At 50.4% G+C, this 16900-nt stretch overlaps 1 protein-coding gene across 1 annotated transcript in view; it reads left to right on the top strand.

The window, feature by feature from the left end:
- The first annotated feature begins 3280 nt into the window (after positions 1 to 3280).
- Positions 3281 to 16900, top strand: part of TMEM144 (transmembrane protein 144) — a 63149-nt gene continuing 49529 nt past the window's right edge. Inside the window, exons 1-3 of the mRNA XM_075335281.1 lie at positions 3281 to 3366; positions 4770 to 4942; positions 8354 to 8476. Coding sequence (XP_075191396.1) covers positions 4801 to 4942; positions 8354 to 8476 — 265 coding nt within the window. The 5' untranslated portion in view covers positions 3281 to 3366; positions 4770 to 4800. The remainder of the gene's footprint in view (positions 3367 to 4769; positions 4943 to 8353; positions 8477 to 16900) is intronic.

Genomic DNA, 16900 nt, shown 5'->3' with positions numbered 1-16900 from the left:
CCAACAGCCTCCAATGACCCCCTCTGCTTTACCACCACCACAGCTACCGCCTCACCACCGCCCCACCTACTGTCTCCCCCCAAGGGCAGGGTACTCTTCTCTCTGTACCAGTCTGTCTATTGTAAATCTATTCTGTATGTAACCCCTTCTCATATACAGCACCATGGAATCAATGGTGCGCTATAAATAAATATTATTAATAATAATAATAATAAAAAAGGCTCCCCCAGTTCACTCCCACATGCAGTACAAAGGTCTCGACAGCCCCCCTCCCACAAGCAAGATGATGGCTCCCACAGTGTGACGCCCTGGCAAAACCAGGTAGTCACAGAGGTTGTACAAATCTCTCAGGTACAAATCTCCACCCTCCTTGGCAGCCCAACACAAAACCCACACCCAGGTGCACAACACCAGACAGTAAAGCCTAGTCAGCCCCTCGTGACAATAGGGACACACCAGTGGGCGGGACCAGGTGGATGGGAGCGCCCACCTAGGGGTCCTGAGGTGTCAGGGGCGGGAACACAGTAGTTGAATTTTGGAGTTGAGTGCTGACAGTTGACAGTGGAGTGTGAAGTGCAGCGGAGTCAGGGGTTTGGGCCCCTTGACTACCGGACTAGGTGGCAGACGGCAAGCAGGACCACAGGTGACAGAGATCTGGTCACGGGAGACCTAAAGTGGACCGGGGCAGGGTTGTAGCCCGCTGCCGACAGCAGGAATCCTGTCCGGAGGCCGTGCACAGTCGGAGTACCTGGACTCTAGGGCGAGGAAGTACGCAAGCCCCTTGTCAATTGACCAGCCGGGAACGAGGTTTCAGGCCATGTTCTACAGAAGCCCAGAGAGCGAAATGTAATCCCAACGAGGGGGATAGGGTGTCCATCAGAACCCACAGAGATCCCAAGGGTCAGATTTCGCGGGCTACAGCTTCCAACATACACAGTACCAGAAGTGGACTTCCCCGTTCCAAGCGGAGTTGTCCCATTGAAGACACAAACACTGAGTGCAGGAGGAAGAGACCCCTGTTTGCTACATGGGATCCGAATACACCCGGCGGAGGCGACCGGTCACTGGCAATTTGGTTTACCACTGGACTTTGTGTGCAATTCTTTGGAACTGTGAGTACACCATCCATCCCCGGTCCAATCCTGCATGACCCTCTTTACAACCACAACTCCCGTTCACCTGGGGCCCGGGACTACACCTCCCCTACCCGTGGAGGGGATTCCTTCTGCCCCGCTCCATCAGCCCCGGGCGTCCCATAACCAGGCAGCGGCGGTGCTTAACTCTCACCGCAACCCACGGGTGGCGTCACTGACAAATTAATCCCCTGTAAATACTCCCTTCCTACGGTTGTGAGGACGGCCGGCCGTATGAGCCCGGGTCCGGCTACCACTTGAGCCGCAGTAACGAATCCGAGCAGCCCCTGCAGGGGCCCGGTCTCCGTCCGCAACAACAGCATGATGTCCCCCACAGCCCCCTCCCACACACGTTGATGGCCCCCACAGCCCCCTTCCACACACATGATGATGGCCCCCACAGCCCCCTTCCACACACATGATGATGGCCCCCACAGCCCCCTTCCACACACATGATGATGGCCCCCACAGCCCCCTTCCACACACATGATGATGGCCCCCACAGCCCCCTTCCACACACATGATGATGGCCCCCACAGCCAGCTTCCACACACATGATGATGGCCCCCACAGCCAGCTTCCACACACATGATGATGGCCCCCACAGCCAGCTTCTACACACATGATGATGGCCCCCACAGCCAGCTTCCACACACATGATGATGGCCCCCACAGCCCCCTCTCACACACATGATGATGGCCCCCACAGCCCCCTCTCACACACATGATGATGGCCCCCACAGCCCCCTCTCACACACATGATGATGGCCCCCACAGCCCCCTCCCACACACATGATGATGGCCCCCACAGCCCCCTCCCACACACATGATGATGGCCCCCACAGCCCCCTCCCACACACATGATGATGGCCCCCACAGCCCCCTCCCACACACATGATGATGTCCCCCACAGCCCCCTCCCACACACATGATGATGGCCCCCACAGCCTCCTCCCACACACATGATGATGGCCCCCACAGCCCCCTCCCACACACATGATGATGGCCCCCACAGCCCCCTCCCACACTCATGATGACAGCCCCCAGAGCCCCCTTCCACAAACAGCATGATGGGTCCCACAGACCCCCTCACACACTTATGATGATAGCCTCCTCTCATACGCAGTACAAAGGCCCCCACAGCCCCCTCCCACAAACAGTACAAAGGCCCCCCAGCCCCCTCTTCCACACAGTACAAAGGCCCCCACAAAGTCCCCCCCAGCCATCTCCCACACACAGTACAAAGCGCCCCCCAGCCCTCTCCCACACACAGTATAAAGGACCCCACAGCCCCCTCCCACACACAGTATAAAGGACCCCCAAGCCCCCTCCCACACACAGTATAAAGGACCCCCCCAGCCCCCTCCCACACACAGTACAAAGGACCCCCCAGCCCCCTCCCACACACAGTATAAAGGACCCCCCAGCCCCCTCCCACACACAGTATAAAGGACCCCCCAGCCCCCTCCCACACACAGTACAAAGGCCCCAACAGCCCCCTCCCACACAGTACAAAGGACTCCCCAGCCCCCTCCCACACAGTACAAAGGACCCCCCAGCCCCCTCCCACACACAGTCATCCAACCCCCGACATGCAGTTTGATGGCCCCCATAGTCGACCTACACAGTATAGTTGAACTATACTGTGTAGTTCGACTATGGGGGCCATCAAAAGTTGCACGTTGGCTGCCACACACAGTATGATGTCCCCCACAACCATCACATAGCAATATGACCTGCACAGTATAATAGCCCCTCACATACTATGCTACCCCCAGTCATACTCGATGCCCAACACAGCACCTCAAAAACAGTATGATTTCTCGTGTTTCCCTAAATACTCTCCTAGTCCATGTTCCTCTGATGCGTTGTGTACTGAAGGCAAAATGTATCCTTCCATGTTTAGAGAAAATTGCCCTTATTACTTCTTTTTTAACGTAAATGCAATGACATTTCATCCTTTGCTCTTCCATTATTTACCGTGTATAGGCTGTGTAGACAGAGCATTAGATCAGTCATGCAGAGTGCCCCCTCCCCCTGCTCTCTGTATAGCGCCCCAGCACTGCACCAGCACTGCCAGGCGGAGGCTGCCGCTCACAGGCCACGCCCACCTGCTGAGCTCACCCGTCTGCGCGCTTGGAGGTGAGCAGACACAATGCAGAGTCACGTGATCAGGAACAAAGTCACCTGACACGCAGCAGCAGGAACCAGCCCAGTGCGGGCAGCGGAGCCGGTAAGTCCGGGGCTTTGTCTTGTTTCTCTGCAGGGACATGGGGCGCGCTCGGTGTAAGAGCACAGTCGGCGGCAAGGGTCTTATCACAATACACTGAGAGATCAGTGTCCCCACCGTCTGTTACAAAACTCCCACCGTGCCTGGACATCTGTGTTGTACTTTTAAAACTGCTAACTTGATAAATATATCATTTTTATTATTTTTTTTAAGCTGCCACATTTCCTTAAAGGGGTCTTCCTGTGAACACCACTGTCAGGTCCAGTATAAGGTGCCCCACCATCAGCGGAGGGCTGTTCTATCTGGTTAGAATGGACTATTACTGCGCATGTTTCACCGCTGCGCCATTCAGCGCCAGGCAGCCCCATAGATGGATTGGCGATTAATCAGGCGCACTCCTGCTGCATCCGGACGGCGATAAAAGTGCCCCACTCTGATCTCAGCGGACAGACCCCCACCGATATGGTATTACTTATCCTGTGTGTAGGGGATCACTTGGATTCGCTAGTGGACCCCTTTAATATATAAGAAAAAATGTTACATATAGTAAGGGCTTATATATATATATTATATATATTTCAGATCACCCGCTATTGCTAGGGAGAGGCTGGGCTACTCCATCCTGCGGAGTTCTGTAAATAATATGCTACGGAGTCTAATTCTTAACTTTGGAGTCTTTGGCTGTGTGCGCACTAGTGCGTTTTACCCGCGGATTTGCCGCGGAAATGTCTGCAATCTTTGTGCAGACATTTCCCAGCAAATTCTATGAGAAAAAAAATAGCTGTGCGCACGCTGCGGATTTTTCTCAAGAAATTTCCTTGAGAAGAATTTCTCGAGAACATTTCTTGAGAAAATGAGCATGTCAATTCTTTTCCCCAGGTACCCTGCGGATTTCTGCAGTACAGCCTGCAAAATCCGCAGGGAACCACTTGCGGGAAAATCGCGGCAAATCCGCATGCGGATTTTTTCCGGAGGTCCGGAAATCTTTCACTCCCAGAAGTTTCTCAAGAAATTTTCTTGAGAAACTTCACATTTCTAGTGCGCACAAAGCCTTTTAGTGACATGTCAACTTATAAGTTGCATCATGGGCATCCATTAAATGTTCACATTACCAGATTTCAATGACTTTTGCTAATATATAGATTAAACAGATGCCAATATATCCAATGGGTGCCTTTAGTCGCCCATAGGCTATATTGGTATGTGTTAAAAGCTTATAATGGATGGCATTCTGCTCTAAGGCTTACCGATGTTCCTGTTCATGGTATATGCTTTCTAGGCCTATACGGTAACTATGAATAGAAAACAGCACAATTTAGGGTTGATATCTGTGTAACTATCACCTAATGTGATTATGAAGTTTAACAATGTGTCTTGTTTGTTTTTTTTCCATTTTCATTTTGTAGATCCAGAGAGCGCTCTCATCGACACTGAGCCATGGAGGACTGGCAGATGTACAGTAACCATACTGACAGTAGTAACAGTTCTCATTTAGCACTTGGCTTCACATCCTCCGTCATATCGGTTGTTTTGTTTGGGTCTAACTTTGTCCCCGTAAAAAAGTTTGACACTGGAGATGGTAAGAAATCCTGGTGTACAATTCCCCATGTCTTATGTGTATTTTCCTTTCCCCCTGTAACAGCACCACATGACAGAACACCTACTGAATAAAAGAGCAGTACCTCCCTCCCACATCAGTTGGTTTTTTGTCCTTGTAGGGAACCTACACAAGAAGAAGCTATGAAGCTTACCCAGGTCTGGGAGCTGCACCTGCTGGGTATCTTTCTGTAGCGAGTGGCAGAGCTGCTAAGGCGTGGAAGCGCTGCATTCTATCCAGTGAGGGCTCTTTCAGGCGAGCAAGGAAGGTGGGGGCTGTGTGCTCTGTGAGCTGCGGGCCGCCATGTTGTCCAGGGCTGCACACGAGCAGGGAGTGCTGGTAGAGGCACACTCCGATAATGAGCACGTTGACAATATCAAGCCATGACTTTGCATGCAAGACTTCTGGCACCTTTCACTTCCAGGGGGTCCGGAGGTGGCGCCAGCTTTAAGGATCAGCTGTTGGCTGGTCCCTACTTTAAAAATAAGGTCTAACTTCCTGAAAGCGGGTATTTTGCTACTGCTACAGAACCAGCATGTCTATCTCCTGTCAGACAACCAGACAATGGTGGCGTATATCAACCATCAGAGGAGAACATGATAAGGCCTGTGATGGCAGTAGCTAAAGAGATCTTGGAGCTGGCAGAAAGACACCTTTTGTCGTTAATGGCACTACTCATCAAGGGGAAGGAGAACGTCCAAACCGACTTTATAAGTCATCGTTGTCTTTGATAATGGGAGTGGGCTCCAAATCAAAAGGTTTTTCAACAAATAGTGTACTTATTGGCCTTCCAATAAGCAAATCAGGAAGGTAAAGTTTGATTTCTTAATTCCCAGGAAAAAGCTTCATGTTGTTGATGCATTCCAGATTGCTTGGAACTTTGACCTGGCTTATGCCTTTCCACTCATAATGCTGATTCCAGTGATGCTGAGAAAAATCCTCCAAGAAGATGGGGCAAAAATAATCCTAAGGCTAGGTTCACACACTGCGTTTTTTTTGACACTGCGATTTTGTGCGATTTTTGCAGCAAAAAACGCACCCGTGGCAAAAACGCATGCGTTTTTACCGCGATTTGGTGCGTTTTTTTGCTGCATTTTTGCTCACTGCGTTTTTATGCGTTTTTTAGCAGTGAACAATGCCATTAAAGATTGTTGGAAAAAAAAAAAAAGGTCTGTCATTTCCTTCTTCAATATGTTCTTCATTCTCCACTAGTTTATGCAGGAGAGCAGACAGCTGCAGAACTACAAGGCTCAGCATGCTCCATCCAGGACTGTATGCTGGAGGGAGAGGCAGGGGGAGCAGAACTACAAGGCTCAGGATCCTACATCCAATAGTGTATGCAGGAGAGCAGCCACCAGCAGCTGTCGAACTACAAGGCTCAGCATCCTCTATCCAGGGCTGTATGCAGGAGTTTTTTGCCCCCCAAAAAAATGACGTGGGCTTTGCCATATTTTTGTATGCTAGCCAGGTACAGCAGGCAGCTACGGGCTGCCCCCAACCCCCAGCTGCCTATTTGTACCCGGCTGGGAACCAAAAACATAGGGAAGCCCTTTTTTTTTTTTTTATGTCAGGGCTCTCAGCTGAGCGCTCGGCCGCCGGCATGTCGGGGCACTCAGCTGAGCGCTCGGCCGCCGGCATGTCGGGGCACTCAGCTGAGCGCTCGGCCGCCGGCATGTCGGGGCACTCAGCTGAGCGCTCGGCCGCCGGCATGTCAGGGCACTCAGCTGAGCGCTCGGCCGCCGGCATGTCGGGGCACTCAGCTGAGCGCTCGGCCGCCGGCATGTCGGGGCACTCAGCTGAGCGCTCGGCCGCCGGCATGTCGGGGCACTCAGCTGAGCGCTCGGCCGCCGGCATGTCGGGGCACTCAGCTGAGCGCTCGGCCGCCGGCATGTCGGGGCACTCAGCTGAGCGCTCGGCCGCCGGCATGTCGGGGCACTCAGCTGAGCGCTCGGCCACCGGCATGTCGGGGCACTCAGCTGAGCGCTCGGCCGCCGGCATGTCGGGGCACTCAGCTGAGCGCTCGGCCGCCGGCATGTCGGGGCACTCAGCTGAGCGCTCGGCCGCCGGCATGTCGGGGCACTCAGCTGAGCGCTCGGCCGCCGGCATGTCGGGGCACTCAGCTGAGCGCTCGGCCGCCGGCATGTCAGGGCACTCAGCTGATCGCCCGGCCGCCGGCACGTTATAGCGCTCAGCTGAGCGCTCGGCCGCCGGCTATTAAGAGCGATCAGCTGATCGTTCACAATAGTCGGCTGCCGGTACTGTAAAGAAGAAAAAAAAAATAAATAACGCTTTCCGTTATTTTGTACGATCCGTAGCATTGCATTATGCCACTATATGCAACGCATCCGTTGCATCCGTCACACAACGCAATGCTACGGAAGCCGTCCAACGCAAGTGTGAAACTAGCCTAAAGCATCGTCTTGGTCCTCTCCTTCAACCTTCTTTAAGTGCTGTCGATTGGATCTATCCTCTTCTGATGACCTTTCCTTTGGGAGAAGAGATCTAGAAGAGGTGATCCCTCCCTAAGGGATTTATTCTCTCTGTAAATCTCTCATATGGTGGTGTTATGGGGGAAAGGAAGAGACTAAATTACTTACCTGTAATGGGATTTTCCAGAGCCCATGACAGCACCCTTATAATCCCCCTTATCATGGGTTTTGTTTTCACTAACCATTTTGTGGTGTATATTTCAGAAGGCTTGCTGCCAACTAGTATTGATGGTCTGTATTTATACTGTGGAAGTCCTCTCATGCTCTGTAACCCAACTGATGCGGGGGAGTGGTACAGCTTTTTTATTCCGTAGGATTCCTGTTTTTGTGGGGTGAATCCCTCTCTCATGTGGTGCTGTCATGGACCCTTGAAAATACCTTTACCGAAACATGGTTTAGTCTTATTGGTAAATGTTTCTCTTCATGTCTTATTAACTGACAGTCGTGGCTGAAAGTATTGGCACCCTTCAAATTGTTCCAGAAAGTGATGTATTTCTCCCAGAAAATTATTGCAGTTACCTGTTTCGTCATGTGTTTTATTTCCTTTGTGTTTTGGAACACAAAAAAAACCTGTAAAAAAAAGGCAAATTGGACATAATTTCATACAACCCCGAAAATGAGCCTAAGAAAATTGTTGCCATCTTTACAAAATGGTGGGTAAACAATTTTGTTAACCAAACCAAATTGAAATAAATAACAGAGGGTTTTTACAGAATACCAATTACATCTTCTAAAATTTAAATACTCAGTGTTATTTTGGTCTGTGATTGGCTGCTATGCATCAGCACACTACACTTTCCTGTACAGAGGACTACCATAAGAAATGTATACCCCCACCCCAATATGGGTTTTATTTTTATGGAGCCTTGTTGTGGACAGATGGCACTGTAATTTCTCTCTTCAGGCATGTTCTTCCAGTGGATCCTCTGCGCATCGATCTGGATAGTGGCTTTAGTGGTCAATCTAGTTCTCCGCTGTCCCAAGTTCTGGCCCCTTGCTATGGTTGGAGGCTGTGTTTGGGCTACAGGTAAGGAAGCACATTTTATTTGCATTATGGTTTTTCAATTTTTGCCACTTTGTGGCCTAAATACTGGTATCTGACACCTACCATAGTATTTTTCTGTGTCTTCAGTCTTATTTTAATAAAGGTGCCTGTTAAATTTTCTTCGTGAGCGAAAAGAAAAACACAGTCAGTACCCTGGACACCAGAAAGCTTCTTGTATGTTAAGGTGCCGTCACACTAAGCGACGCTGCAGCGATCCCACCAGCAACCTGACCTGGCAGGGATCGCTGGAGCGTCGCTACACGGGTTGCTGGTGAGCTGTCACACAGGCAGATCTCACCAGCAACCAGTGACCAGCCCCCAGCCAGCAGCAACGCGTGGAAGCGATGGTGCGCTTGGTAACTAAGGTAAATATCGGGTAACCAACCCGATATTTATCTTGGTTACCAGCGCACACCGCTTAGCGCAGGCTCCCTGCACTCCTAAAAAACCGTTATAAATAGTGATTAAGGGATCATATACTGTATACCGTGAGAAGAAAAAACCCTTAAAATTCAATTCTTTAATGATAAAGTTTAAAATGGATATCCCAACATGAACACACACGTATACAAAACAACAAAAAAATATATAGGAAGAAGTGCTGCAGTGCAGACTGGGAGTGGTCAACGCCCCTTCACTTCCCCTACCTAGCCTGCGGAGGTCGGCACCCTAAATTTCGTACAGGCGCCCCCGCTCACCGTCGGCTCGCCCTCCTTCCCCTGCACTGCATTAGAAAGTGCAACTAGTCTGGGAATAAGGGAGTGCTTAATTTGAATATTGCTGCACTGCACAAATTTACAGGGATTGCATAGTGTCTACTAATGTGTAGCACATATGCAGGTGTGACTCTACAGAGAAATTGACCAGGCCAATATAATATAAAATATTTGAGGTTAGAATCGCCACCTTAAAATGAACAATATCAATGGGCACCGTGTGCCTCTGGGGCCCCTATATGTAAATACCAGTTGTTCTGTATATTCAATAAATGCATGTAATAGAACACCTATTTTGGTGCTAAACACACAGATTGCACTAACATGCACATAAGACTAAAGGAGCCTTTAGTCTTATGTGCATGTTAGTGCAATCTGTGTGTTTAGCACCAAAATAGGTGTTCTATTACATGCATTTATAACATTGATATTGTTCATTTTAAGGTGGCGATTCTAACCTCAAATATTTTATATTATATTGGCCTGGTCAATTTCTCTGTAGAGTCACACCTGCATATGTGCTACACATTAGTAGACACTATGCAATCCCTGTAAATTTGTGCAGTGCAGCAATATTCAAATTAAGCACTCCCTTATTCCCAGACTAGTTGCACTTTCTAATGCAGTGCAGGGGAAGGAGGGCGAGCCGACGGTGAGCGGGGGCGCCTGTACGAAATTTAGGGTGCCGACCTCCGCAGGCTAGGTAGGGGAAGTGAAGGGGCGTTGACCACTCCCAGTCTGCACTGCAGCACTTCTTCCTATATATTTTTTTGTTGTTTTGTATACGTGTGTGTTCATGTTGGGATATCCATTTTAAACTTTATCATTAAAGAATTGAATTTTAAGGGTTTTTTCTTCTCACGGTATACAGTCCCTGCACTCCTAGCCAGAGTACACATCGGGTTAATTACCCGATGTGTAGTCTGGTTATGTGTGCAGGGAGCCGGCACTGACAGCTGAGAGCGGCGGACGCTGGTAACGAAGGTCATTATCGGCTAACCAAGGAAAGGGCTTCTTGGTTACCCGATATTTATATTGGTTACCAGCGTCCGCAGAAGCCGGCTCCCTGCACATTTAGTTGTTGCTCTCTCACTGTCACACACAGCGATCTGTGCTTCACAGCGGGAGAGCAACAACTAAAAAATTGTCCAGGACATTTAGCAACAACCAGCGACCTCACAGCAGGGGCCAGGTTGTTGCTGGATGTCACACACAGCGACATCGCTAGCAAGTCGTGCCTCAGCAGCGATGTTGCTTAGTGAAACGTGGCCTTTAGTCTAGAGTTTGAGCAATTGTTCTTACTAAAGTACAAAGATAATGCAATGTTGCCTAATGTGACTCGAGTAAACCAGGCAAAACGCCTTCTGTCTGTGTTGTCAGGGTTGAGTGCAGCAGATCACACCTAGGGCAGTCAGTATTTGTGTGTAAGGGCTCTTCTCCACTTGCGATTTCTATGTGCGAGTGCGATCAGATAGAAAATCGGATCTCACTCGCACCAGTGTTAAGCAATGAGGCCGTGTCCTCTTGCTAAATGTTTTACGGCACGTCTCGTGCTCTCGATGAAATCGCAGCATGCTGCGATTTCACCGAGTCTCAGCTCTTGCACCCCCATGCAATCCTAGGGGAGCGAGAAAAAAATTAGAATCCGGGTGGCATGCGCATGTCACACGGATCCTTGACACTTGCATACCGCGTCAGACTGGCTACAGGAGGAATCTCCAGTAATACCAGTCCTGGCCGCGGTTACATGCACTGCACTCCGGAGCTGTCACCTGAGCTCCAGAGTGCAGCCTGAACAGCGAGCGCCGAGTGATTGATTCCCCGGCGATGGCTGTTCAGTTCAGCACAGCTGCAGACAGACCGGGCTGATTTCTGGAGCTCAGGTGACAAATCCAGAGTTCAGTGCATGTAACCGCGGCCAGGCCTGGTATTACTGGAGATTCCTCCGGTAGCCAGTCTGACGCGGTATGCATAAACACTCACATAGCACTCGCATGTCATACGGATGCTATGTGAGGAAAAAAAACACACACCGTACGCAGACCACACACAGGACACTCGACTCACATTTGTAGCCGAGTGTCGCTCTGAATTTGTAAACGCAAGTGGAGAAGAGCCCTAATGGTGTGCTGTCTATAAGAGGTCATTTCAGGGACAGAAGGATATTTGCTTTGATTTTATTGAAGGCCCATGTGGAAACTGTAGATCACACATGGGCCATTCTGCTGGGAGGTCTCCACTGCTAGGCACAATTATGGAATTACAGAAATCAGCTTCTGTGGGGCAGCAATACGATGCTCAGCTGCTCCATTCACCCTGCTCTCCACCTGCCAGTACTACCCTGTTTCCCCGAAAATAAGACACTGTCTTATATTTTTTTTTTTGCCCCCAAAAAAGCACTAGGTCTTATTTTCAGGGGATGTATTATTCTTGAGGAGACATGGTTGGGGGTAAGTGTACCTCCCACAAAAAGAGAAATACTTTGGCGTAGTGTTGGGCTCTGTTGCATTGATCAATTCAATAGGTAAATTTCTCGTTATTCATATGTTCATGGCAGTAATGCAGATTCCATTTTTCATATTTTCATTCTTACATATAGCTATTGGATTTTTCATGTCAGTATTCACACAGCAGTTTCTGCTATTACATGTATTCCCCTTGCATAGTCACTGGTGTGCATACCTTCTCTCCATACGCTCACACATCAGACAGCATACGCTCACACATCAGACAGCATACGCTCACACATCAGACAGCATACGCTCACTCATCAGACAGCATACACACACATCAGAACTCACACATCAGATAGCATACACTCTCAAACTCGCACATACAATCGCGCGCACACACTCACCACATCCAGTGATACCACTTGCTTTCGGCCATTTGATGCGTTCCTCCTGCAAGTCCTGGAAGCTTCACTGCTCAGAGCTTAGCGTCACATGATGCAAGGTCCTGGAAGCTCCACTGCTCAGTGCACAGCATCGCAGGTGCACGCTGCCGAGAAGCAATCAATATTGCTGGATGTGGTGAGTGTGTGTATGCGATCTGTAGTGTGATTGTGTGTGTGCGTGTGTGTTCTGCAGGACCTTGATGCGCTCCCCTGCTCCCGGTCAGCTTCTGGTGAGTATGATCGCGGGGTCTTCTGTCTTCTTTCTTCTGGGGGTGTCCGCTGTCTATAATGAAGTGTCCGCCAGTGTCTTTAACTTTTTTACCGCTGCACGGACACTTCATTATTGATCGCGGCTATGTCTTATTTTCGGGGATGTCTTATATTTAAGCCTCCCTGAAAACTCCTGCTAGGTCTTATTTTCGGGAGAGGTCTTATTTTCGGGGAAACACGGTAGTGATTAGTTGAGCTATCATTTATCACCTAAAGGGAAAGTATCATGAGAAAAATAATTATTGCTTACTTTTTTTAATTGTCTTTTAAATGTATTTTTAAAATGATTTGGCATTTTTTATATTACAATCTTTATTAAAAATCAAACAAATCTTGTTATTTTTCGCACTGCCCACTGAGGCCAGATTAGACTCATGACAGAGGCTCCGCTTGTTTCTGACTGATGTAATAGTATAGTTTTCACTTATAGCATGTTACTCGATATGGTGCACTACAAGTAACCATGTGACTGGCCTCGCTATTATCCCCCTCATGGATTGGTGGGGTGTGTGAGTGAGTGTTCATCAGGAAATTACTTCTCACGCATATAGCTAGCATCCTGCTGGGCCTTCCCCTGTAGCGCGCACCATCACTGCACCTCACTGACTCCACTAGGCGTGCTTATGAAAAAGGGATTTCTTTGTCGCTCCATTGGGAGACCCAGACAATTGGGTGTATAGCTTCTGCCTCCGGAGGCCACACAAAGTATTACACTTTAAAAAGTGTAACCCCTCCCCTCTGCCTATACACCCTCCCGTGCATCACGGGCTCCTCAGTTTTATGCTTTGTGTTGAAGGAGGCACACCTTCACTCAAGCTCCCATTTTAGTCAGCAGCAGCTGCTGATTGTATCGGATGGAAGAAAAGAGGGCCCTAACAGGGCCCCCGGCATGCTCCCTTCTCACCCCACTCAGTCGGCGGTGCTGTTAAGGTTGAGGTACCCATTGCGGGTACAAAGGCTGGAGCCACATGCCGTTTTTCCTTCCCCATCCCTTAGAGGCTCTGGGAGAAGTGGGATCCTAACCGGTCACCATTCACTGGGACCGGGCTCCCTCCGCAGCCCCTGGGGGAATCTGACGGACAGGAGACTGAGTATCATCAGGGACAGGCCCTGCATCTATAAGGTACTCTGTGTCCCCTTGGGGACGGTGCATGGAGCGCCTGTGTTACAGACGCTGCAGCGGTTGCTGTTTTTTTGTGACGACCGGGACTACCGCGCCGACCGCGCCTGTTTGCCGGCCGCGTTATTAAATTTAGTCCCCGGCTTCTGCGGCCTAGTACCATAACTCCCGCCCCCGGGCCTGCCAGTCGGGTAAGGGCAGGACGGTCGACTGGACGTCGGCAGTGAGGGCTGGAGCATACTTAGGTGTTCTCCTCCCCCCTCACTGAGCACTGTGGGGCACCAGATTCCCGCACTTTATTAGTCACGCCCACGGCTCCCTCCTCCCCTGAGAACTCTGGCAGCCATATTTACAATCACTTCTGCCGGTGGAGGATTTCAGAACGAGCTCTACAGCTCTGGGAGGCCCAGGCAGGGAATCTGGTGGACACACAACCGCTTTGGGCGGTCGGTAAGCCACACCGGTTACCCGGTGCTGGCCCCCCTTGGGTGCCGAAGTGTGTGTGTGTGTATATATATATATATATATATATATATATATATATATATATATATATATATATATATATATATATATATATATATATATATATATATATATATATATATATATATATATATATATATATATATATATATATATATATATATTTGTATACATTTTCTCTGTTCGGCCGCATTGTTTTGCTTTTGGCTATATACCCTCAGTGATCACTCTCAGAGGAGACTACAGCATGTCGTCCGCAAAGAGCAAGGGTGCCAAGGCACAGGCTTATTTTGCAACCTGTACCTCTTGTGCGGCTATGTTACCTGCAGGTTCCACCTACCCTCACTGTGTGCAATGCTCGGCCCCTGTGGCACTCACTCAGCCGGAGCCTCGGGCACTGGTGGGACCCTCGGCTCAGGTAGAACCGCCGGCTTCCACTGTCCAGGTGGCAGGGACAGAGTTTGCAGTTTTGGCTGAGAAACTCTCTGAGTCGCTTTCACAATCCATGGCTCAGTCTATGGACAGATGGTCTGCTAAGATACTAGAAGCCTTGCAGTCCAGATCGGTCACACAGGCCCCGGGCACTGTGAGTTCATCGCCCCCAGGCCCCTCTCGGTCGGTGCAGCAGAGTGCTCCTGGGGTGACACCTAGGTCCCACGGGGAGGACTCCGACACGGACCGCAGTCCCAGACCGGCTAAGCGGGCTCGCTGGGAACCTTCCCCGGCTTCATCACGCTGTTCGGGGTCGCAGCATGAGGACTCTCTGGAGGATGAGGCGGAGGTTGCAGCTCAGGGCTCTGATCCTGACGTTGCTCTCAATCTTGATACACCTGAAGGGGACGCCATAGTAAATGACCTTATAGCGTCCATCAACCAGGTGCTAGATCTTTCTCCCCCAACTCCACCTATAGAGGAGTCGGCTTCACAGCAGGAGAAACACCAGTTTAGATTTCCCAAACGTACACGGAGTGCGTTTTTCGATCACTCTAACTTCAGAGATGCTGTCCAGAAGCACAGAGCATTTCCGGACAAGCGCTTTACTAAGCGCCTTAATGACACACGTTACCCCTTCCCCCCTGACGTAGTTAAGGGTTGGGCTCAGTGTCCCAAGGTGGATCCTCCAGTCTCTAGACTGGCGGCTAGATCCGTAGTATCAGTGGCAGATGGTTCATCGCTCAAGGATGCCACTGACAGGCAAATAGAGCTCCTGATGAAATCCATCTATGAAGCCATAGGCGCGTTGTTTGCTCCGGCCTTTGCAGCCGTGTGGGCACTCCAAGCTATCTCAGCTTGTCTGTCTGAGATTAATGCAGTCACACGTACCTCTGCTCCGCAAGTTGTGTCTTTGACTTCTCAGGCGTCGGCCTTTTCGTCCTACGCCATGAACGCCGTCCTGGACTCAGCGAGCCGTACAGCGGTAGCGTCCGCCAATTCGGTGGCAGTCCGCAGGGCCATGTGGCTACGCGAATGGAAGGCAGACTCTGCTTCCAAGAAGTTCTTAACCGGTTTGCCATTTTCTGGCGACCGTTTGTTTGGCGAGCAATTGGATGAAATTATTAAACAATCCAAGGGTAAGGACTCGTCCTTACCCCAGTCCAAACCAAACAAACCTCAGCAACGAAAAATTCAATCGAGGTTTCGGTCCTTTCGGCCCTCAGCCAGGTCCCAATCCTCCACGTCCAACAGGTCAGAGAAGGGCCAGAGGAACTCTTCTGCATGGCGGTCTAAGTCACGTCCTCCAAAGACCGCCGGAGGAACCGCCTCCAAGGCGGCCTCCTCATGACTTTCGGCCTCCCCAAACCGCATCCTCGGTCGGTGGCAGGCTCTCCCGCTTTTGCGACGCCTGGTGGCCACATGTCCAAGACTGATGGGTGAGAGACATTCTGTCGCACGGTTACAGGATAGAGCTCAGCTCTCGTCCTCCGACTCGTTTCTTCAGAACATCTCCGCCCCCCGAGCGAGCCGATGCACTTTTTCAGGCGGTGAACACTCTGAAGGCAGAAGGAGTTGTGATTCCCGTTCCCATTCAAGAACGTGGTCGCGGTTTTTACTCCAACTTGTTCGTGGTGCCAAAAAAGGACAGATCATTCCGCCCCGTTCTGGACCTCAAACTGCTCAACAGACACGTGAGAACCAGACGGTTCCGGATGGAATCTCTCCGTTCTGTCATCGCCTCGATGTCCTAAGGAGACTTCCTAGCCTCAATCGACATCAAGGATGCTTATCTCCATGTGCCGATTGCACCAGAGCATCAACGCTTCCTGCGTTTCGCCATCGGGGACGAACACCTTCAGTTTGTGGCACTGCCTTTCGGCCTGGCGACAGCCCCACGGGTCTTCACCAAGATCATGGCATCCGTGGTGGCGGTCCTACACTCTCAGGGCCACTCGGTGATCCCTTACTTAGACGATCTCCTAGTCAAGGCACCCTCCCGGGTGGCATGTCAACACAGCCTGACCATTGCTCTGGAGACTCTCCAGAGGTTCGGGTGGATCATCAATTTCCCAAAGTCAAAATTGACACCGACCCAATCACTGACTTACCTCGGGATGGAGTTTCATACTCTCTCAGCGATAGTGAAGCTTCCGCTGGACAAACAGCGTTCGCTACAGACAGGGGTGCACTCTCTCCTTCGGACCCAGTCACACCCCTTGAGGCGCCTCATGCACTTCCTAGGGAAGATGGTGGCAGCAATGGAGGCAGTTCCCTTTGCGCAGTTTCATCTGCGTCCACTTCAATGGGACATTCTCCGCAAATGGGACAGGAGGTCGACGTCCCTAGACAGGAACGTCTCTCTTTCACTGGCAGCCAAAACCTCTCTTCAGTGGTGGCTTCTTCCCACTTCCTTGTCGAAGGGAAAATCATTCCTGCCCCCATCCTGGGCTGTGGTCACGACGGACGCGAGTCTGTCAGGGTGG

The sequence above is a fragment of the Anomaloglossus baeobatrachus genome, chromosome 1 (assembly GCF_048569485.1).
Source record: "Anomaloglossus baeobatrachus isolate aAnoBae1 chromosome 1, aAnoBae1.hap1, whole genome shotgun sequence".
Taxonomy (NCBI): Eukaryota; Metazoa; Chordata; class Amphibia; order Anura; family Aromobatidae; genus Anomaloglossus; species Anomaloglossus baeobatrachus.
This window is presented reverse-complemented; position numbering and strand designations above follow the sequence as displayed.